Source organism: Chelmon rostratus, chromosome 5, assembly GCF_017976325.1.
Source record: "Chelmon rostratus isolate fCheRos1 chromosome 5, fCheRos1.pri, whole genome shotgun sequence".
NCBI classification, from domain to species: Eukaryota; Metazoa; Chordata; class Actinopteri; order Chaetodontiformes; family Chaetodontidae; genus Chelmon; species Chelmon rostratus.
Genome location: NC_055662.1, coordinates 7,419,471 through 7,442,961, shown reverse-complemented (window position 1 = coordinate 7,442,961; position 23,491 = coordinate 7,419,471). Strand labels below are relative to the sequence as shown.

General features: G+C 46.1%; 1 protein-coding gene and 2 long non-coding RNA genes across 4 annotated transcripts; 2 read left to right on the top strand and 1 right to left on the bottom strand.

The window, feature by feature from the left end:
- Window positions 1-11,662: 11,662 nt before the first annotated feature.
- gcnt4a (glucosaminyl (N-acetyl) transferase 4a) lies at window positions 11,663-23,334 on the bottom strand. 2 transcript variants are annotated; one of them, XM_041937987.1, is made up of 3 exons: window positions 23,194-23,334; window positions 22,804-22,874; window positions 11,663-13,773 (listed from the first exon to the last, which is right to left on the bottom strand). In XM_041937987.1, the coding sequence occupies exon 3, from the start codon at window positions 13,770-13,772 to the stop codon at window positions 12,477-12,479; it is 1,296 nt and encodes a 431-aa protein (XP_041793921.1). In that variant the 5' UTR covers window position 13,773; window positions 22,804-22,874; window positions 23,194-23,334; the 3' UTR covers window positions 11,663-12,476. The 2 variants fall into 2 exon arrangements, with proteins under 2 accessions (XP_041793921.1, XP_041793922.1); XM_041937988.1 differs by lacking the exon at window positions 23,194-23,334 and having other exon boundaries at window positions 22,804-23,127.
- Window positions 14,099-15,514, top strand: LOC121607265. The gene is made up of 3 exons (XR_006006870.1): window positions 14,099-14,260; window positions 14,326-14,396; window positions 14,471-15,514. It is a non-coding gene; the product is annotated as an uncharacterized LOC121607265 (long non-coding RNA).
- On the top strand, window positions 21,205-22,576 carry LOC121607266. The gene is made up of 3 exons (XR_006006871.1): window positions 21,205-21,366; window positions 21,432-21,502; window positions 21,577-22,576. It is a non-coding gene; the product is annotated as an uncharacterized LOC121607266 (long non-coding RNA).
- Window positions 23,335-23,491: the final 157 nt, after the last annotated feature.

Here is a 23,491-nt window from a genome sequence, read left to right as displayed (position 1 = left end):
TGTGTGCTGTTCAGCAGGGCCAAGGTGTCAACAGGAGCTCTGCTACGAGCCTCTTTCTTTTTAATGGCCCTGCTGGTCTCTTTATCCTTCACGCTGAGGAGCTCCTTAAGCTGACTGACCTCTCTTCCATGCTCTTCATTCTGACGGAGTCTATCCTTTCATGAACAGACGCTCTCCTCCTCACAGCCTCCTCTGTCTGAGTATGGATGCTCTGACGAGAAGATGATCTGCTCACCTCTCTTCTTCATGTCCACCTCTGTCCCTCACACTCTTTCTTAACCTCCCTGCAGGAAACCATGGCTGTCTCATATCTTGTCTCCAGGGCAGAGAGACGCCTCAGTGACAGACAGCTTCAGCTGCATGTTGTTGTTCTCATGAAGAAGCTGCTGTGTGTCATGTCTGACAGACTCCTTCTGGACCACAATGTTTGAGGTGGTCCTCATTTTTCCTTCCTTTTCTTTACTTTCATCCTCCCTCTGTGGCTCTGTTTAACACCTTTGCATTATTATAGATGCAAGCAGGAAAGAAACAAACATGGAGGACAGCGGACGTGACACACAACAGTTTGTTGTGGGGACATAAAATCTGCTTACATAGATTCCAGTTCCTTACGGAGACAAAACACAAGTCCCTGTTAATGATTCAATTATAGGGTGAAGACCTGGGTTAAGGTTAGGTTTAGACAAAATTATGGGGGACATAAGACAGACTAAATAGACCACATAGAACACATTTCTGTCATTTTTTTCAAAACACCACCCCCTACTGTCCAAGATCTCAAATGTTACATAATTATGTGTCACATTGGGCGTTGAGAACTCGGATTATTTCATGTTTTAGGAAAATTTGGATGTGTGACACCTGTGTCCCCGCGGGTTCTTATGGGTTAAGCTCCAGGAAATGAGTGTAAGTCTATGTAGCGTCCCCAAAACAATGGAAACACGACTGTCTAGCCACACTCTCACCCCTCCTCTAATCGCTGCTAACATCAGCACAGGAATACTGACGGTGCCCTGTGATGGGAGGACTGCTCCACAAAACAATAATTGACTCCCACATTCTCTAGAAGACACAGTGGAGCACTGCCACCAGCAGTACTCTCAATATACAAGTATTACACCAGCAGCAATAAAGGTATGAAGATTGATTTCTATCAAAAAATAAACAAACACAAAAAGTATAATCCACAAATATTTTACCATTCACCGGCAAACACCTCTCAGTTTGTGTTTGGCAAATCATCAATAAGAACATAGTAATGCATTTTCAGATAGTTTCTAATATTTACATTTACAAATCAAAAGCTTTGCTTGAGAATGGTAAAAATCTACATCTGTGGTTCAAAGGACACTCTTGATCTTCCTGTGTAATACCCTGTGTGTGTTCAGCTCATTAGCGCCACTTCTAGAACTAGTGGCCAAAACAAAGTGATATAAAGTTCTTTATGGGGCCGCAGAAATGCATTGAAAACTGTGTGGGAAATATTTATCCTATGTTCAATCTGTATCTACTCATAGATGTTCAATAAATATCGACTAATCACATTTATTTTACATTTACTATAATCATAATGACATATTTTCTGTTACTCCTGTTACTATACATTTTATTTTCATGTGACCTTATGTGACCTGCAGAATATAATGGGAACAGGAAGAGAGAAGTCTGAAACTGTGAGTGTGCCTTTGAATACAATGGTGTCTGGTACCTAGTGGCACAGGAGCGTGCTGATATTCACCACCCTGAAGATATCAGTTCATGAAAAGGCTAGACACCGATAGATTTCAGATGGCAGTTAAACAATAGTGTCTTGACCAACAAAAGGCAAATATTGATTGGAATGAACTTAGATTGGCACTCTGCATCAGGAGGAAAATAGAAATAGGTATAAGTGAGTGTAATTTCTGTTTTTTGATTCAGCCGCTCCCTGGACCAGCTCGGCTTATTGTGCACAATTTGAAAATACACAATAAACCTACCACATCTAACTCATATGACTACTGTGATTATTAAAGTGTTTCTATGGGATATGAAAGTGGACCTGAATCCATCTGGCCCAGGCTTGGGTCCCTTTTGCCAAGAGGAATCATTGGCGAGCCAGCCAGGAGAGGCTTGAGGATCCTGGAACCAGGTCGGTAGGTAACAATAAATTGTCAGGCTGCACCAGGACGGGAGCAGAGATGAACATACTTTTTAGTTCAGAGACTGCCTGTTTGGCCTCAGCAGACCAGACAACTGGGATTTATGGCGAGGTGAGTTCAGTCAGGGGAACAGCAACGCTGCTGTAGTTCCAGAAGTCTCTGGAGAACCCAGAAGACATGGGATTTGTGGTTGGAGAGATTCTGATTCGAATATCGATAATGATTCAGAAAGTCTTTGAGTACATAATTTACCAGAGCCTGGAATACAGCAGGCGCATTAGTGAGTCCAGAAGGCATTCATCTCCCGCTCATCTTCTGACCAGCTGGTAGGCGTCGCAGAGATCCAGTTCGGAGAGGATGATTGCATCCTGTAGTGGCTCAAAAGCAGAGTTTGTAACAGTGATGTTCAGTCCTGGAGAGCACTGGAGACAGGTGGAGTGACATGAAGGAGGCCGTTCACAACCAAGGCTGTAAGTGTTGTGGTGCAAGAAAACACCCACTTCATGTAGCGCTCAGCCAAGTATGAGGAGCCAAGTGTGGAAGAAAGCAGGACTTGAACTGCTTTTCATTCTTCACACAGATTCTTTGGGTTTGTGTGGACAAAGGAGTGCAACACTGTTGGCCCCTTTGAGGAGAGAAAGTGCACCAATTTAAATAAGTTTTTTAAAATCTCAGCTCTATCTATGACGGCAGACTTTTTACTCTGCCTTCACGTGTGGTCATTAAGACACTGTTGCCTTTAGACATGACCTAACGACTGTTTGTACTGACACCACACAACCCCAGTTCCAAAAAACTTCCACAGCAGAGTGTGATCATTCGCTAATCCTTTCTGACATCTACTCAATTGAAAACAAAACAAAGACAATATATTTAATGTTTGACCTCATCAGCCTCACTGACTTTTGTAAATGTCTGCTTATTCTGAATTTAGTGCAGCAGCACATTTCAAACAAGTTGGGTCACGGGCAACAAAAGACTGGGAAAGCTGTGGCCGAGGTTCACTTCACCAGCAAATAGTCCAACAGTTAAAGAACAACATGTTTCAATTTCACAGTCTACAACTGATAATATCATTAAAAGATTCAGAGAATTTGGAGAAGTCTGAGCACCTACGTGACAGGGCCTCAAACCCAAACAATGCCAACTTCTCTGGACCCAGACTCATCTGAGATGGACTCATGCAAAGTGGAAAAGTGCACTGTGGTATGATGGTTTGGACAAGTTACTCTCAAAATGTGATATATTACATATTCCTTTAACTTTGAAGTTAATATTACTGTCTACGTAGAATAATGCGCTACTGACTGTTCTGCCTTTGCATTACTTTCACTAGAACGGATGAGGAAGTATGATTACTGTTATATTTAACTGCTATATATTATGGTTATATCATGATTTGTAATAATAATATCTACCACAGGGGGGGTTTGGGTTTTGACAATCATAGGTCTTCATCCAACAGGCTGTTCCTGCTTGCATGACTCACATAACAGATACTCAGTCATTTTTAACTCTGCAGCTCTGTCTGTGTTGGCTCTGTGCAGGCTCACCTTCTCACCCGTGGTGGAACAACAACCTGCAGCACTTATTTACACTTCCAGTCTATTTTTTCAACAGTGCACACATAAGGTGAGGTTTATGCAGAATAAGAAGGCACTTAAGAAATATGTACACAAAAAGAGCAGAATGTGCTGCACTTAGGACGGAGACAGCCACGCGTGCGCGCGCGCACACACACACACACACACACACACACCTGTTTTGCAACAGGTTTGCAGAAAGCGGGAGCTATAGCGACGGCCCACAGTTCCCATTGTGCTGTGCTGGACTGAGTAGTTTGTTAAGTTTGCTGTTTTATACAATTGTTACTTTGCAGCATTAGTGTTTGTACAATATAGCTTGTGGGTGTGTCTTCAGAACATGGTGGTTTATGCTCGTAATTCTCATTTTTGTGCTGGTTTATAGTTTTAACCATTAGTGGGCTGATTGGTATGATAACGTGCAGTGTGATGCATTACTTTTGAAAGGTGTTAACCCCAAAACTGGTGGTCTGATGAGTCCACGCTTCAAATTGTTGTTGGAAGTCATGAACATCGTGTCCTCCGAGAGGAAAAAGGTCATCCAGTGCAAAGCTCAAACGCCAGCGTCTGTGATGGTTGACTGTGTCAGGACCTGTGGTGTGGCTAACTTGCACATCTGTGATGTCCCTGCATATTCCGGCAAGACAACGATAAGCCAAGCTGGTCAGTAGGTCATCAAATATACAAAGCTTCATCCTCCATAAATGGACCATAAATACTACAGCAAGTTTCATGTCGATCTGGAGTCAGTCAACAGCTGTAAAGTACCCTCGCTCTGGACCAAAGCGCTGGATGGATGGACCACCAGTTGACTGGCCTTTAAATGAAGACTGATTAGACCCATGTGATTGAATCTGATCAGTAAAGCTACTTAACGGTGACATTTAATCAGCTTTTTCTTTGTGTTTGATATAAACATGTGATTGATTTATCTTTTTTAAAGCTATCTTAACTCATCATTAAATCGAGCAATCTTTATTTTACGAAAGCAGATGATTTTTTTCCTCCAAGCCTCTGACTGCTCAGCAGCCAAGCGAGGAGTGTGTGAGAAAAGTTATCACATACAGTGCTCTGTGTTATTCCAGGCAATTACCTCATGTAGTGAGGTGTTGGTTGGAACCGGGGGCTGTCTGCACAGACAAGGCCTCCATTATGCTTCGAGAGCTGCGCTCCACGGACAGGTTTTTCATTGGCCATCAGTTATAAAGCTGGCTTTTCATGCTCGTGAAAACATGAGGTCCACATCCATCAGGACGATTGAGCAACAAGTGACTGGCTCGCAGTGAGTGAAAGAAAAGGTTAGACCACCTCACATGTTCTTTTCCCCTCAGTGTCAGCACGTTTCTGCAGCAGGCTCATATCATCTGAATGAATCCAAATAAGCTAGGCTGATGTGAAGTATATCGCTCAGTGTTCATGTTTGAAGCTAGACAGCTGTCTGAAACACACACCTTCCTCGTATCTTACATTTGCAAAGGCATGATTGTTTGTTTGCTCAGGTTGTGTGCCCAAGCAGGTATTTGCATTGAGGTGAGAGTGGTACAGCAACAGAGAGTGAAGGAGAGAAGAGCAACCCAGCCTGAGGCAGAGAGAGGAGGAAAACCGAGAATCAAATTACTGGTAGTAGTCCACTTCCTGGGATTGTCATAACACATTTGTTCTTCTAATGCTCAAACTATTTTCTTGTGGGAAATGCAGCCCAAGGACAGAACACAGGTTGCAAGAGTTGCCACACAGCAGATCTCCAGGCAGCCTTGCAGGGCCAGTGAGATATTTCGCCATTTTCTCGTCCAGGTTTTCAAGTTTGTCAGGCGTGCCTTATCTCAAATAAACACTTCTAACCTCTGACATTCACAGGTAGAAAGGGTGGACTTATTCTCCACCTCCCCATCCCCCACCCATCTCTGGATTCCTAATCCTGCAGTTCGGTCCTGGGTTGCGCCACAGGAACAAAGACAGGTTGTTCGCTGAGAGGTATTCCTGGTCCATCAAGGTACGAGACGTCACCACAGGAACTGGGCAGGGTTGATGACAGCAGGCAGAGTCCGTATTTGGATGTGTGCTGAGAGGCCCTTGTTTGGGCCTAACCACTATGAAGGTTGAGTTATGTACACTCCAGGAACACACTGTTTATACTGCCAAATATTCGAATCCCAGTCATCCCCATTAACATGTATGCACAACCAGCTGTTAAATCACTCCTGTTTGGACAAGCACTCCTGCTTTATCACTAAGTTCACTGCCTCTTCGTCAAGCCTCATGTGGCACTGCAAAAAAAAAAAAAAAAAAAATGAAAGGGCTTTTATAGCAGTTCTGTTTGGAGTATACCAGCTCCAGTACATACTTGATGCCCTCGACCTCCCCTGTATCCAACTACTACCCAGAAGCTGAAGAGTAATGAAGAACTGGGTTACTTCTTTTTCTCTCTTCCTCTTCCCTACTTCTTCCCTCAGTGGCCTAAAAGCTGCACAGCACTTATCTTAGAGATGCTGGACACCTCAAAAGAATAACACAGCGATATTCATTACAGCAAATGTCCCAATATGACATATTAATGTTCAAGTGACAAGGAACTCTAATGGCCGGAGTGTCGGGACGGTTTTCTGTCAGAAGCAAAGGGGGAAGTCCACAGTGGGAAGAGATTATTGTGGATGGACTGGTCAACAAAACATCAGACACGCTGCCTAAACCTAACCATGTCAGATCACAAGACAACAGAGACAACGTCGCTGTCGGTTTTCAAAGAGAAACAGCTGATGTTAGCAGGACTGTAAAATGTGTGACCAAAACAATACACTGGTGTTAAATCAGTGTTGAAATAACATGAATAAAAAGTCATGTCTGGTGGCGCTAATGTTAGCAAGTTAGGCAAACTCCACAAATTCCCCCCTCAGACTGTTTGCCAAGCTTGCTAGCTTCCAGGTGAAATACAAACTCAACAGCACCATGGCTTCTTCCAAGTGTTTAATGTTGCAATGGGCATAATGTTACATATGCCTAGCCAACACTATGTGGCAAAAAAAGAGTCTTGTATCAATAATATTACAAATTATTGCAATATTAACAGCGCGTCCCCATCGGGAGCTTGGATGCTGTTTCCACAAATGTGTCCAACTGGTTCCGTATAATTGTTGCTTATACGTCTTAACATTTCAGTTTATTCAACCATACAGTGACCAAATATATCGGTTGGTCCGGAACAGTCCCGGTTTCAGCCCGTCAAATATCTGTTAACACTAAAATGTCCTGGTTTCCCCCACAATTAAAATACTAATTCCATCATTATAATATGATAATAATATAACATAATATAAGATAATATAATACAGCATCATAGGCTCTGACCCATAAGACCTGCACGTTTATGCACATGCACATGATGGTTCATGGCGTTCATTTGGAGGATCTATTTATCTATTGCTTTTAGTTTCTACAGGAAGAATTTTTTGATTGACATGCCTAGGAACCTATCATTGACCTGCAGTATTACCTCAGACTGACACACGAGCCAGAGCATGAGGTAAGAGCTGTAACTTTCTGAAGGTGGTGCCAAATACTGAGCTGAATTTAGTTTATTTAGCTACTTTTGGGAAAAATATGTGCTTTTGAAACCCACTGATCATAGAGATGAAGTTTAGATTGCTGTAGCAGCAGTAGTTTGAGAAGTTTCTTTCGCTGTTCTTTAAATTTTCTCACAGTACAATCTCTGACAGTGAAGGAACACATGTTCGATATCCTGCTGGATATCTGTTTGACCAAAGACTGCTGCTGAAAGCAATCAGCCGGCCAAATGGCCACTGGGCGTTTGGCCAGTGAGTTCATACTTGCATAACACTTGGGAACAGAGAGCCATAATATAATTACTTCAAGTGGGGAAGGTTGCTCCTGATGTCTTGCATTGTTAAAGCTGAAAAACATTACAAAACAAATCACAAATTAGATTAGAACAAAAGGAGAAATTAAGGGGCGAGCCAAAACCTGAATTGTGAATTCATAAACTTGGAAGATGACAAGGCACCTCTTTTGGGAAAGAGGTCCTAACGAGCCAAAGGAAAAGAAAATAAGAAACAGCTCAGCTTGGACCCTGATCAAAATACCAGCCCGCAGAGAAAGAATGATGCTTATTGTTCATTGTATACCTGCAGATAGACAGACACGTAGGAGGGGGCAGAAGTTTCGTATTCAAATTTCACCTGTCCCCTACAACCCCTCTGCACTGTAGAGCAGCCATGAATTGAGTTTATTGTGAGGAGCAGGCCAATAATGAAGAGGAGGACCGGCAGTGAGGCCACTGATGACTAACCTCTGCTTGTCCAATCGAATGATACCTAATGTGAAAAAAGAACATTTGATCCACCCACGAGCCCTGTGCTGCTTATAACTAGCTTTTGGCGATAATGAAGCATTAAGGAGATCCGTCGAGCAGTGCCGAGGTAGACCTGCAGAGCTTTTCATGGTGACACTTTTGTGACTGTTCCAGAGAAGAGATGGTCACATGAGAAAATAAGTCCAATATCAGGGAACTGAAAAGCAGCTGACAAACAATCTCAGCATGAGGTCCATTAGTAGCTGTACTGCAGCTTTTGATCAAATCACACAGTCTTACTCAGCAGATGGAGCTCGTCCAGCTGTCATGGAACTGTGGATGATCTCATTTTGAGTGTTTTAAAGGCTTTTCGTCTATGTTGACTTGAAAAGTTGTGTCCCTGCAGACACCTTGTGGGCCAATTTAAGAATCACTCTAGTTCTTTTTTTGTCTGATTTTATAAAGCTCCTCCAGCGCTTCACACAACATTATGCTAATATAACTGTTTTCTGGGAAGCGCTCCTTGTGACTCCTAAACTGATCTTGGTTTATTAAAATCTGTGGAGTTCCTCTTTAACGGTCTCTTCTGCTATTTGTGAGCCCATTTACATTTACAAGAACACAGAGCTAGATCCTGGAGGGAATAGTGCACGAGACGTTATGGCATGGCAACACATTAAGGCACATGGCCAGTCAGTGGTTTGTCAGTATTTTAACTTGGTTAAATTAATGTTCAGTAAAGGTACCAGTACAGTGCTGATACTGGTGATCCTGGTGAAATAAAGCAAACTGAATTGCACTAAACATGAACAATGGGCCAAATGACTGAATGTGTAACGTAAAAGGAGACTTGCAGTGAGGAACCCATAGAGAATGATCACCTACTCTGACTTCATCCTAACTCTGGGCACTCTACCCTCTTTCACTTCATAGTTTTTGTTTTATATCCCACGACTTCGAAGTTTTGGTGCATAAAGTGAACCAAACTGTGGCCGTATTTACAACATTAACCATTTATTCAGAAAGGTTTTCTAGCAGGAAGCCTTTGTGCATCGCTGGGAATGTCGAAGCAGTTCTGGATGATTCCACTGGAAAACCCGGTCCATCAGGGTGCCGGGGGAGGAGACCGAAGTTGCTCCGAAGTTGCTGACCCACTTTTACTTTGAAAACTCTGGGATTGCGATATAGTCCAGAAATGGAGACTTTTGGAAACGATGATGCAAACACCCATGGTCACTTCCTCATGAGGTCTAATCAGTCATGACATCTCCTTGCAGGAGACACTGAACACCAGCACAAGCATGCCCAGTGTGCGTGAAGGGCCGTGTTTCATGTGTGTTAGTCTGGATGGAGATTCCTCCTGATACCGTGCTAAAACATCATCTGGATATCGATTGTTTTCACTTTAAAACAGAGTTTTAAAATGGAAACCTATTAGTGTGGATGTAGCTTCAGACAAATTGTCACATATGACACTGTCAGCAGTGAGACCCTCACATAAAAATTACAGAAATTACCAGATAAATAATAAAAGTAGAATTGTTACACTACATACACTACACAATAATGACAAGCAAGCTGTGATTTACTAAAACACAGGAAAAACAAAGTAAAAGTGGAAGAATGACCAATTCAAGAGAAAGCAATTCTGAAAAAGTGCATTTTGTCAGAGAGAGTCATTTAAAGTCAGCAACATACTTGGGGGCCAACCCCAAATTTCAAATCTATTCTAAAATGTACTGCAGGGAACCAGTGTAGAGACGCTAACACAGGAGTTATGTGGACTCTTCTATTGGATGTCATGAGTAGACTCGCTGCAGCATTTGGAGACAGGACTGTGGTGAGTTATAGTAGTCTAATGGGGATGTGATTAAATCGTGGCTGACCATACCCTGTTTCTTGGCAGATACAAAAGATGTCATTTTTAAGATATTAGTAAGCTGCAGAATGCACAACTGAATAACTGACTTCACCTGATGGAAAGCAAAGTTTGCTGGCAAAGAAAACACCCAGATCTCTGCCCTGGATGCAACAGGATGGAGAACCTTGGTGAGAGACGTGGAACGGTCAGGACTGACGATAAGGCATAAAGAAGAACAACAAGGCCAGCTTCTTCAAGGCTGAGGCGCGCACACATTTCCATCATAATAAAGTCATCTGAGGAGTTAGCCATTTGACACCTCTTCCATTGTGTCCTTTAGAACCGTCCTGTGAAATGTAACAGCTGATTAAAGATTTCTAGCACAGACAGAAACATGAGCTTCTGCTATGCAGCCACCACCTGCTGCTGCTGTACGGCACCACCTCATCCTTTGTGTAGCGTTACCTTTTGCAAAAACAACGGCCTGATCCAATTTCAGCCTGTCTGAGCACTGGCTCATCCACACACGCTGACTTAAATGCAGCAGATGAAAAGGGCTGCAGTCGATACACAGGAAACTGCTAAAAAGAATCAGGATAACAGGAACTTGGAAAATCTATAGGGATGAGAATTTGATCACAAGACGTGTAAAGTTGTTCTCCATATCTGTAATATTACTGAGGAGTGACAACAGGCCACTCTGGCCTCCCTCTGCACCAACTTTTGTGCATGAATTTCTTAAAACCTCCCCAGGCTTGTTAATATAGCATATAATATAATGTTCTTCCTCTTCCTGCATTCTGACAGACTGAGGAATATGAGTCGGTGCTTTAGCGCCCTGAGTTATGGTGGCTCACAAGCTCCCACCTCCTCACACTTATTTGATATACTTTAGATCAGTCTTGTTAAGTCATCAGTATTTCGAGCCAAGTCTTGAGCCAGCCAGAGAGAGAATTAAAAGATCACTTTCTACAGTTAGATGCACTTAGGACGAAATGCAGTTAGAACCATAAGATCTATATATGAAAAACATCCTGACTCACTGTGCTGCTACACAGCCAAGCAGAGCCCATTAAATCAGAAGACTCAGTGAAAGGTGGAGTTACCATTGTAAACAGCCGGCAGCTTCAAGTGTTCATCCTTGAGCCTACATGCTGAATGCATTTCCTACCTCATAAAGCATTATCTCTCCAGCTCTTTTTTCTTTCTTCACTCCCATAATGAGCTGTTGACCGTTAATGCCTTTGAGTACAAGCTGTGTGCACTCTAACCTCATGCTTCAACGCGCCTCACCCCTCTCTCTCTATGCAGCAGGCCTTTTTGCCCCGCCCTCAGAACAGATATGCACACTTTTACCACACATCGTACCAAATTGATCGAAGCATCCTGACGCCTTCATTTGCAACAATGCACAATGACCTACTACAGAGATATCAGAGGAATAGCTGTCTCTGCAGAAACAGGATAGCAGAAGCTCTATTCTTTTACTGACACATTATCACCACACATTGTCAGTGTGCATCAATGCCCTCTGGAGATGCTCCCATGTGCACACTGCTAGAAGTCAAGATTACAGGGACCTGCTTATTAATATGCTCTACAGCACCGCTAGTGGTCCAGTGCTCCACAGTGTACCTTTAACTGAGTGGGGAAGCGATGGACAGTCATTTATCATTCTTTAGTAAGCCAGAGCTTGCTCAGAGATGAGACTGCAGTAGATCATTGCTGAGAGGGAGACCACAACTACAGACCAAACAACTCATAAGAAGCATCAAAATTTTATTCAGGAATAAATAAACCACTAAAGATCACAACCTCTCATATTAATCTAGACTTTTTCAAATCAATTCCTGATTCCTTCATGACAAACAGCAATACATTTACAGATCACATGAGAACAACATGAGTCTTTGGCATTTCTACTTTACGAGTAGACTCTGAAACAAACTCAAGAACACATGGAGACTACATTTGGGTGTGATATGAAGTGGCATTTGTTTTTAGGGTGGCATTTCCTGAAATAATCCATTATTCCTGTGGACATAGGCACTTATTTCACTTCCTTCTGACGCTGATTAAAAGCCTTGTGTGCTCAGTGAAAGTTACACACTGATGATGATTACAATGAATGAAATCATTTGGCAGAGATGGATAGAGAATTAAAAAAAATAATAAGTCATTGAAAGTCCAGCAATGAGTATTTAGAAATATTAGTAGAATGTATATGTTGAAGAACAGTCTCTTTCACAGTGTTAAATCACTGATGCACTGTTGGTGCGGTGTCTGAATGCTGCAGGTGGTTCAGATGGTGCCTCTCCTTATAGTGTCAGGTAGTCTAAACTATGGCAATGCATTTTATGACCTGCAAAACCTTCCAACGAGAATCATAACAATTTCAATATACTAAGTGAAATAGGTAGTAGAGTTTAAGACAATGAAAGTAGTCTGTAAACAGCATGTACCATTGTAATTAAGCACAGTGATTGAGCAGATCTATTCCGTTCCCTTTTCCCTTTCTTAATTTTGCACCTTTGCCCCAACTCTGGAACAACTCTCCCCCCTCCCAGTCACATTTCCTCTTCTCTTCAGTATTGTGTGTGTATATATCGACGTTTTTCCATCAGCTTCTCCTCCAAACACTTAATCAGGATCGGGTCCACTTTGGGGTCAAATTTGTTAGCAAACCAGTGGCCAAAATTGAGGAGCCAGCGAAGTTCAGCGGTTCCGTAGATGCAGACACTCCTCATGTGCGTACCTGTGCAGGCTGGGTAAAGGTTTCCTTCTAAATAGTTCCACTTGACTAGCCGTGTCTTACTCCTCAGATCTGTAACATCCGCTTCAGACCTGGGAATGTGTCCTGGCACCCCAGGGACCCTGACAAGGGTGGCCCAGAAGTGTTCATCTGGTGAGTACGTGTCAGCGGACCACGTCAGAAAGTCCTTCGCCACCTGGCTGCTGCTAATATGATTCACAAAGTCCCACGACAAGACAAAATATGCACTGCCGATGAACATCTCGATACCGTGAGGGGGGGCGTCTTTGGCCGCTGAGGTTTTGACGGGAATACGATGGTATTCATAACGCACATTTTTCAGCTCGTGCTGGAAGCTGAAGCGCTGTTTCTTGAGTTCACTGGGCCGGCTGGACTCCAGCATGTTACTGCCATTCAGCCGCTTCAGCTCCGTCACCAGTTCATGGTTTGACTTGAGAGGAAAGTCCTGGCCGCACAAGTTGATGACGTACTTCCACTTGACCTGTGACCTCAGCAGGTCAGAGAGGCAGTTTAGGTCGGCATTAAGCCTGCTGATGTGGGCATATTCCACAGACTCCAACTTTGATGCAATGAACACATTTTCCATACACTTAGCCAGGTTTTTAATTGCCTTTATAAACGTTGGAGAGGACTTCTGGTCATAGTGAATGCAATAGATGTTTTGAGGTGCATAGATGGCATGAAGAATACGCTCCACCAAGGGTGCATTCTTATGCACCACCAGAGAGTAAGCCAGTGGGAAGCTCCGCTCTGCATCCGATACCGGCACCTCATTATACCCTCTCGTCTTGATAAATGTTTGACAGTCCGAGGTGAAACTCACAGCGCTATCATCATCCGCCTCAACAATGGTTTTCTGTTTTATCTCAAGAGCTTTGCCTATCTCCACAGGGTCCAGCTCGTAGATGGCCGTGCAGTTGATGTCATACCTGCGGTTGTGGACTCGGGACAAGCTGAGAGTGATCCCATAGGGCTCGATGTAGATGCTGTCCCTCACCGTCACTTTAATGTAGACCAGCTTGAGCAGACACACCGCCAGCAGAGACAGAGAAAACAGGAAGCACCTGTGTCTCAATCTATGTATGTAGAAGGCACATCTTATTTTCATTCTACGAACAAAGAGATAAAAACAAAAAAACATTAAAAAACAAAACAAAACATGAAAATGAGCATTCATGCTTTATTATGCAGTTAACTACAGCAGGTGGTTAGAGATCTAAATGAGTTGAAATAAGTTACAGGATAATTTAAATAATCATGATTGCATTACTTACTGCAATTTTAGTTATTTGCATTTGTGGCAGGATAGAGACCTGTGGGTGAGCCTGCCTAATTGACAACATCACAGCCAATCACTAGGGGCGCACCGTTCTATAAAAGGGGTCGATCCCTCCTGGCCAGTTCTCTCTTGCTTCTCCTGACAGTGACGTCATTTCCGGGTCGGACCTTTGCGCGTGGACAGGTAACGCGGTTTGTCTGTTCACCTGCTGCTTTTAGCTCATGTGGCAGGGACTTAATATTTGTGTGTCATGCAGAGCGGCTGACTTGGGGCTTCCAGAGACTCCTGTGTGTGTGTCACCTAGATGGCCTGCTGCGGTGAGTTTCCCTCCCTCTCTGTAAACTGCTAGTCATGACAGCGGCTAATAATTGCTTGATTGTAGGTGAACGCCAGTAGCTGCGCGATTATCTCCCTCTTTCTTTGGTGTGTCATATCCAGCCAACCCTGCTAACGGTATGTAGCCTCCAGCATTCCTAATTGTTGTAAGCAAGTGTGAATGTGTAGTTGATTATTTGTCGGGTCCTCAGATCCCAGCTGCCCAAGACTGTATGAGCGTCGTTTGCCGAACCATGCGCGAGTGACTTCGGCATCAGCTGATCGTGTGCGCCAGAGTTAAAGGGACACATCGCCACAGCTACAGGGGGCTACTGCTGTTTTGTCTTCGTACCACGCTTTGTCTTACCGCTTTGTCTCCACTCTTTTTGTCTGCAGCTGTGACCACTGCTTTGTTTGCAGCTCTGTTCTCCTTATTTTATGTGTTGCTTTTGGTGCAATGCTTTCTGTTTTGCACCAAGGTTTTAATTGGCATTTAACGCACCTATTTTAATGTAGTGACTGAATAGTGGGGTTAGATCCCCTCCACATTTTCTCTCATTTTTGTGTTCATTACTTTATTCATTTTCTGTTTGCTTACTTAGTTATTTAATTTCTTTGGTTTTGATATTTTGGTTGGGCAAAGGGCTATTCTTCCAGTATTTGTCCTTATTTCTTTCATTTGTGGTTGGTAGTTTGTATTGTTTAGTTGCTGATTTGTATATAAGTTTTGGATATTTCTGTTCATTGAATTTTGTTGTGACCCCACTAATTTCCTTTTGTTTTCCTCTTTAGTTGCTGAGGTCCGGTGGTGGTGGTGGTGGTATCCTGGTGGCGGGGTCCCCCCCTTCTCGTGTGCTGTGCTTCCCTGGGTTCTGGGTCTCCTCACTGAGTGTATGCTGTGTGTGGCTGTCACGTGTGCCTGGGTGTTTATATTTTTGGTTGGGGATTCTCTGCACCAGTCAGTAGCCCACGCACCCCGGTAAGCCTCAGCTTTGAATTAGTTCCCCTTGTTGATTTGTCCTCGTGTGAGTGGTGTTTTAAGTGTTTTAAATTGATTTGTCAAAATAAAGAACATGCATGTCTGATTGGAACGTGTCTACCGTTTTGAGTAAAACGAACTGCGTGCTTTAAAGATGAGCTTTGTCGAAACTTACTTCCTGGGGTGAAATTCCCCAGGTGGCGTTGTCGGTTTAGTGTACAATCTGACCAGAAACTCTTATACTTCTACTCCAACCCAATCCCGTGTCACCCTCACTCGCCACAATCTGGCGTTGTCGGCAGGATTTACTCATTTAACAGTAGAGACACGTGTTCCTCTGTTTTGTGTTGTCTTTTTTTTTTCTCTGTGCCCTAACAATATTTTTCTTTTAGGCACATTGGAGCAGTGGTGTTTGCGGAGACAAAGCAGCAGTGGGTCCCCGTCATCCCTTGCGTAGGTTTTGGTGAGAACCCTTCCACACACTTCGCTTGTCAGCCCTATAGCCACGCATACTTATTAGTCTCTTGGGTTTTGCTGTAGTCATGGAGACTGAGCTGCAGGAACTCAAGGAATTGCTCGCCCAGTTAAAAGCTGACAATGAGCGTTTGCGACGTGAACAGGTTGACCCTAGTGCTGTTCCATCCACTTCATCCGCCCCACCTGTCCCTGTAACAGAGAGACTAGTTTTTGTGCCCCGAGATAGGAAGTGTCCCATCTTCAGGGGAAGGACAGGCATAGGGTTGGGTGAGTGGGTTGAAGAGATACAGGCATGCATGAGGGCCCGACATTTATCCCGGTCTGATCAGGCGTTTTTCATATTCGATCACCTAGAGGGAGAAGCTAGAGAGGAGATTAAGTATCGCTCCAGTGCAGAGAGGGGAGATCCTGACACAGTATTGGCCATTTTACAGGAGCTGTATGGGTGCTCTGAGTCGTATGTTGCTCTGCAGGAGGCTTTCTTCTCCAGAAGGCAGCAAGAGGGAGAAACTCTTCAGGAGTTCTCCCTAGCCTTGATGGGCCTCATGGAGAAAGTGAAGCAGCGTGCGCCTAGTCACATGCCAAATTCAGCAGCTCTGTTGAGAGACCAATTCGTTGAGCATGTGCTAGATAGCTCCCTGCGTCGTGAGTTGAAGCAGTTGGTGCGCAGACAGCCTGATTATACCTTGCTTGATGTCCGGGCAGAGGCGATCCGGTGGGAGCGTGAGGGTTTGCCTGGTGGTGCGAGGGGTCGCAGTCATTCCGTCCCCTCTGTGTTTGGTGTTCAGTACGGTGTTCATGTTGGCCCACAGGGAACTGTTGCTTCACCCCCAGTGTCTGAGATGGCTGAGCTGAGAGAGATGCTCAAGCGTCAGCAAGAGCAGCTCAGTCAGCTCACTCAAAGCATTGCTCTCCTGCAGACCTCTCACCAGCATAGTCGTCCACCCCGAAATGGTCCAGTAATATGCCGGCGCTGTCACCAGCCTGGTCACTTTGCGAGGGACTGTCGATTGCATGTTCCTCCTCCTTCCCTGTCCCATTCACAGCCCCCATCCAATTCTGCTGTGCGATCTCGTTCTGCGTCAGTGTCGGAAAACTAGTGCCCACCAAACTGCAGAGCCACAGTTTGGGTGGGGCTGCTACTGGCTCACAGGTTGCTTCAGCTAGTTTAGAAGCTTCTAAACTGATTTCCTCTTGTCCCCATTTAGATGTGGACATGGGTGGAGTAAGGGTGCCCTGTTTAGTTGATACTGGTTCCATGGTGTCTACTATCTCTGAGAGCTTTTTCCACCAGCACTTTGAGCCTTGGGGTCAGGAGCGCCTTCAGTCATGCCACTGGTTGCAGCTTAGGGCTGCTAATGGCCTGGAGATCCCTTATATTGGCTATCTAGAGCTAGAGGTACGTCTTTGCAGCAAGTCGATGTCACACTGTGGAGTGTTGGTTGTGAGGGACCCCCCTGGTGGTGTGCCTTCACAGGTGCCTGGCGTTTTGGGAATGAACATCATCCATAAGTGCTACCAAGAACTGTTTGGGCAGCATGGCGTAGCTTTGTTTTCCCAGCCCTCTGTCTGTGGGTCCCCAGAGCCTGTTGTGCAGGCACTGCAGCAGTGCCATCGTGCTAGCACTAAGGCCCCACAGGACAGTCCAGGGAAGGTAAAAGTCAGGGGTAAGAGAGCTTGGCGCATTCCTGGTGGTGTCATGAAGATTGTGGCAGCCACGTGTTCCGAGGCATTTTCAGAGTCCACTGTATTGTTCGAGCCATTGGACTCCGGGTTGCCTGCTGGTCTGCTTGCATCCCCTGCTCTGGTTCGAGTGAGCCGGGGAACCGCATACATACCAGTTGTCAATGTGGGTTCAACAGATGTGCTGTTGTACCCCCGCACTGTTGTCGGCACATTAGACACAGTAAATGTCATCAGCCTCCCATCCGGTGTCACCGAGGTTCCGTCAGGGGTGGCCACTGTCTCGTCTCACACTGTATTCCCCACAGTGCAGCAGCAGGTGGACGACATAGACCTGTCCTCATTGTCATCTGAGGAGCAGGGTCAGGTGCGGTCCCTGCTGAGGCAGTACACCTGTGTGTTTTCAGCCCACGATGGAGACTTGGGCTGTACCAACCTGATCTCTCATGACATCCCACTGGTTGATGATGTTCCTGTTCGCCAACGCTATCGGCGCATTCCCCCCTCTGAATATGAGGCAGTGAAAGAACACATCAACCAGCTGTTATCATCACAAGTCATTCGAGAGAGCAGTAGTCCCTATGCGTCTCCTATTGTGTTGGTTAGGAAAAAGGACGGTAGCCTCCGCATGTGTGTCGATTACAGACAGTTAAACAGCAAAACCAGAAAGGACGCCTTCCCTTTGCCACGCATTGAGGAGTCTTTGGACGCGTTGTCTGGTGCCCGCTGGTTTTCGACTCTGGACCTGGCTAGTGGCTACAACCAGGTACCAGTGACTGAGACAGACCGACCAAAGACTGCTTTCTGTACGCCATTTGGCTTGTTCGAATGGAACAGGATGCCCTTCGGTCTTTGTAACGCCCCTAGTACCTTCCAGAGGCTAATGCAGCGCATTTTTGGAGATCAACAGTGTCAGTCCTTGTTATTGTATTTGGATGACATTGTTGTATTCTCATCAACTGTGGAGCAACACTTGGAGAGACTGGAGGTTGTGCTACGCAGACTCCAACATGAAGGCCTCAAGGCCAAGCTCAGCAAATGCTCCTTCTTCCAGCAGGAGGTGCGTTACTTGGGCCATGTTATCTGTGGTGATGGTGTTTCCACTGACCCGAGTAAGATTGAGGTGGTTGCTAACTGGCCGACTCCCACCACAGCCTCAGACTTGCGGTCTTTCCTTGGGTTTGCCAGCTATTACAGGCGGTTTGTGGAGGGTTTCGCCAAGTTGGCAGCCCCTCTGCATAAGGCTGTGGCTGAGTGGGGCCGTGCAAGAAGTGGCAGGTCTGGGCATGGTGTCCTTAGCTGTTGGACCACTCAGTGTCAAGAGAGTTTTCAGGCACTGAAGGCCAGGCTCACCACCGCTCCCGTACTGGCTTATGCCGACTTCTCACTTCCGTTTATTTTGGAAGTAGATGCAAGCCATGGTGGCTTGGGTGCCGTGCTCTCCCAGGAGCAATCAGGTAAGGTGAGGCCAGTAGCTTACGCGAGCCGAGGTCTGCGGCCCACCGAGAGGAACATGGCAAACTATAGCTCCATGAAGCTGGAGTTTTTGGCTCTTAAGTGGGCTCTGACGGAAAAGTTCAGGGAGTACTTGTTGGGTCATAAGTGTGTTGTATACACTGACAACAACCCATTGAGTCATCTGTCCTCCGCTAAATTGGCCGCCACCGAGCAGCGGTGGGCCGCCCAGCTTGCTGCATTTGACTTTGAAATAAAGTACCGGTCGGGGAGGAGTAATAAAAATGCAGACGCCCTCTCCCGTCAGCACCCACCTGGCCCCCAGGATGTGGGAGCTATGCTCTCAGGTACTGTCATTCCAACCGCGTTGCAACAAGCGTTGGCATCAAAAGCGCTTGAGGTAAGTCTAAATGCAATTTCTGCCTTACCACAACACACTCCTTCTGACATTCGTGCTCTTCAGCAGGCTGACCCCATTATTGAGGAGCTGTTGCGGTTTTGGAGTAGAAGGCAACGTCCCAGCCATAAGGAGCGGCAACAGTTGTCTCCACCTGTGCTGGCTCTGCTCCGGCAGTGGGACCGCTTTGTTGAGAAGGATGGTGTTCTTTATCGGCAGGTGTTTCGTTCAGACGGTGGTGAACCTGTGTTACAGTTATTGCTACCAATGGCACTGACCGATGAGGTTTTGACTCAGCTTCACCAGGAGCACGGCCATCAGGGAGTGGAGCGAACGCTGGCTCTCTTGCGGGCCAGGTGTTATTGGCCTGGCATGTCCTCTGCTGTTGCTCAGTGGTGCCAGACCTGCGAGCGATGTCAGGTTGCAAAGGATGTTCACCCAACAGCTCGCAGCTTTTTGGGGCATCTGTTGGCATCACGCCCAAATGAGATCCTGGCAGTTGATTATACCTGTCTTGAGCCTGCCCAGAACGGCATGGAAAACATCTTGGTGATGACAGATGTTTTTAGCAAGTATACCGTAGCTGTCCCCACCCGCGACCAGCGTGCCTCCACTGTGGCCAAGGTCCTTGTGTCTGAGTGGTTTTATAAGTTTGGCGTACCTGCTCGATTACACTCTGACCAAGGTCGTAACTTCGAGAGCGCTTTGATACAACAACTCTGCAGCCTGTATGGTATTGTTAAATCACGCACTACCCCGTACCACCCAGCTGGCAATGGTCAGTGTGAGCGATTTAACCGCACCCTCCACAACTTGCTGCGCACTTTACCAGTCTCCCGGAAAAGGGACTGGAACTCATGTTTGCCTCAGGTTCTGTATTGTTACAATACCACTCCCCATCAGAGCACTGGAGAGTCACCCTTCCTCCTGATGTTCGGCCAGGAACCAAGGCTCCCAGTGGACTTTCTCTTGGGTCGAGTTGAGAATCCGGTGAGTGGCACTGTTCATGAGTGGGTCCAGGAGCATCAGGCCCGCTTGCAGGTGGCCTTTGATGGGGCCAGAGGACACTTGCAACAGGCAGCTGATCGTAGAAAGAGAAACCACGATCAGCATGTGAAGGATGTGCCTCTGAGTGAGGGTCAGCTGGTGTACCTGCGTGATTTCGGTGCACGAGGTCCCCATAAAATTCGGGACCGGTGGGGCTCTGCAAGGTACCAGGTGTTGAAGGCTCCTAGGGGAGGTGGTGTTGTATACACCATTGTGCAGGTGGATGATGAAACCAAGGTCAGACAGGTTCATCGCTCAATGCTGAAGGCTGTGGTTGGGGTGGATCCACCCATCTCTGCCTTCGGCCAGATTTTACCACCTGCCAGAGAGTCACTCTCCGAGGATGGCAGCTTGAATGGTGACTTGATGGTTTTGAGGCAAGAGACCATCAGTCCCCTGCCTGTCATGCCCTCCACTCGACCAACTGCGGTGACCCCGACAACACCACCAGCACTCGTGTCACTATCTGACCGAGACACGACAGAGTGTGGCCCGTTGACAGTACCATCATCTGGGTCATCTGCGCCTTTAGCCACCCCTCCAGTCAGCCACGCTGGGCCCAGTGGTGTCCTGCGCAGGACTGTAAGGTCCACTGCCGGTCACCATCCTAATCCCCACCATCTCCCGCAGTCAGTTAGACAGGAGGCTGTTGCTCCTCCTGCAGTTGTGTTAAATGCGGCTTCTGCTTTGTTTCGGCCTTGGAGTTAGTGACTGATGCTGGCATCAATTTGTCCATCGTCGGGGCGACGATGCAAGGAGGAGGGGTAGAATGTGGCAGGATAGAGACCTGTGGGTGAGCCTGCCTAATTGACAACATCACAGCCAATCACTAGGGGCGCACCGTTCTATAAAAGGGGTCGATCCCTCCTGGCCAGTTCTCTCTTGCTTCTCCTGACAGTGACGTCATTTCCGGGTCGGACCTTTGCGCGTGGACAGGTAACGCGGTTTGTCTGTTCACCTGCTGCTTTTAGCTCATGTGGCAGGGACTTAATATTTGTGTGTCATGCAGAGCGGCTGACTTGGGGCTTCCAGAGACTCCTGTGTGTGTGTCACCTAGATGGCCTGCTGCGGTGAGTTTCCCTCCCTCTCTGTAAACTGCTAGTCATGACAGCGGCTAATAATTGCTTGATTGTAGGTGAACGCCAGTAGCTGCGCGATTATCTCCCTCTTTCTTTGGTGTGTCATATCCAGCCAACCCTGCTAACGGTATGTAGCCTCCAGCATTCCTAATTGTTGTAAGCAAGTGTGAATGTGTAGTTGATTATTTGTCGGGTCCTCAGATCCCAGCTGCCCAAGACTGTATGAGCGTCGTTTGCCGAACCATGCGCGAGTGACTTCGGCATCAGCTGATCGTGTGCGCCAGAGTTAAAGGGACACATCGCCACAGCTACAGGGGGCTACTGCTGTTTTGTCTTCGTACCACGCTTTGTCTTACCGCTTTGTCTCCACTCTTTTTGTCTGCAGCTGTGACCACTGCTTTGTTTGCAGCTCTGTTCTCCTTATTTTATGTGTTGCTTTTGGTGCAATGCTTTCTGTTTTGCACCAAGGTTTTAATTGGCATTTAACGCACCTATTTTAATGTAGTGACTGAATAGTGGGGTTAGATCCCCTCCACATTTTCTCTCATTTTTGTGTTCATTACTTTATTCATTTTCTGTTTGCTTACTTAGTTATTTAATTTCTTTGGTTTTGATATTTTGGTTGGGCAAAGGGCTATTCTTCCAGTATTTGTCCTTATTTCTTTCATTTGTGGTTGGTAGTTTGTATTGTTTAGTTGCTGATTTGTATATAAGTTTTGGATATTTCTGTTCATTGAATTTTGTTGTGACCCCACTAATTTCCTTTTGTTTTCCTCTTTAGTTGCTGAGGTCCGGTGGTGGTGGTGGTGGTATCCTGGTGGCGGGGTCCCCCCCTTCTCGTGTGCTGTGCTTCCCTGGGTTCTGGGTCTCCTCACTGAGTGTATGCTGTGTGTGGCTGTCACGTGTGCCTGGGTGTTTATATTTTTGGTTGGGGATTCTCTGCACCAGTCAGTAGCCCACGCACCCCGGTAAGCCTCAGCTTTGAATTAGTTCCCCTTGTTGATTTGTCCTCGTGTGAGTGGTGTTTTAAGTGTTTTAAATTGATTTGTCAAAATAAAGAACATGCATGTCTGATTGGAACGTGTCTACCGTTTTGAGTAAAACGAACTGCGTGCTTTAAAGATGAGCTTTGTCGAAACTTACTTCCTGGGGTGAAATTCCCCAGGTGGCGTTGTCGGTTTAGTGTACAATCTGACCAGAAACTCTTATACTTCTACTCCAACCCAATCCCGTGTCACCCTCACTCGCCACACATTCTTGTCAAGGTGGATGAGGAGTTTGAGCAAAGTTTACTAGAAGGTGGCTCAGGTAAATCATGGAAATCCACAGTACTGCATCTTTCTTTTCCTCACATAATTCACTTCATGATCACATCAGCTCAACATTTCGAATGCCATTTTGTCTGATAACTGTTTTGGCGCACAGTACCTTGCTCTCTAAAGTTGTCTCTGAGCGGCTCTCTTGTCATGCAGACTTCTCCCACAGATCCCCAGAAGCACCTCAATGAAATGAGACAGATTTCCTCAGTCAGTTCAGGGGTAAAGACGACGAGAAGAGAGAAAACCAAACGAAAAAAAGCAGCGAGATTGAACCGATTTAACAAATTCAACACAACTTCGAAGCCTGGTGTGTGTGAGGAGCACTTTCAGTCGGAATCACGCTGCTTTCCTGCATTACGCACCAGCCCCACTTCAGCGTCTCCAAAACGGATCACATGATGAGGCTGTGCGGTACAACCGGTCTATCCTGAAGCCACTTCTATACGTCCGCCAGCTGTTTGAGCTGAAACAGAAGAATCGGAGGGAGCAGGTAACTTACCACACGCGTAAAGAGCCGAGCAGTCATGAGTCCCGTCCGCTCGGTCCATCGCGGACTGGAGTGTCCGCTGAGGGAGGAGTGGCGGAGTGGAGAGTCCCGGCAGCAGTCCGCCCACTGCCCGGCCACATCCCGCACATCACCGCCACCCGATACATTCACCACCAGCTCACTAATGATTAAAACTCCTCAGCACAAGCAGGCATGGCCCAAGACTGAGTATCTGCTGCACACAGGACAGCAGATTCACAGCAGCTCCAACTCTGAACCACACGCCACACCGCTCACTTAAAGACAAGGG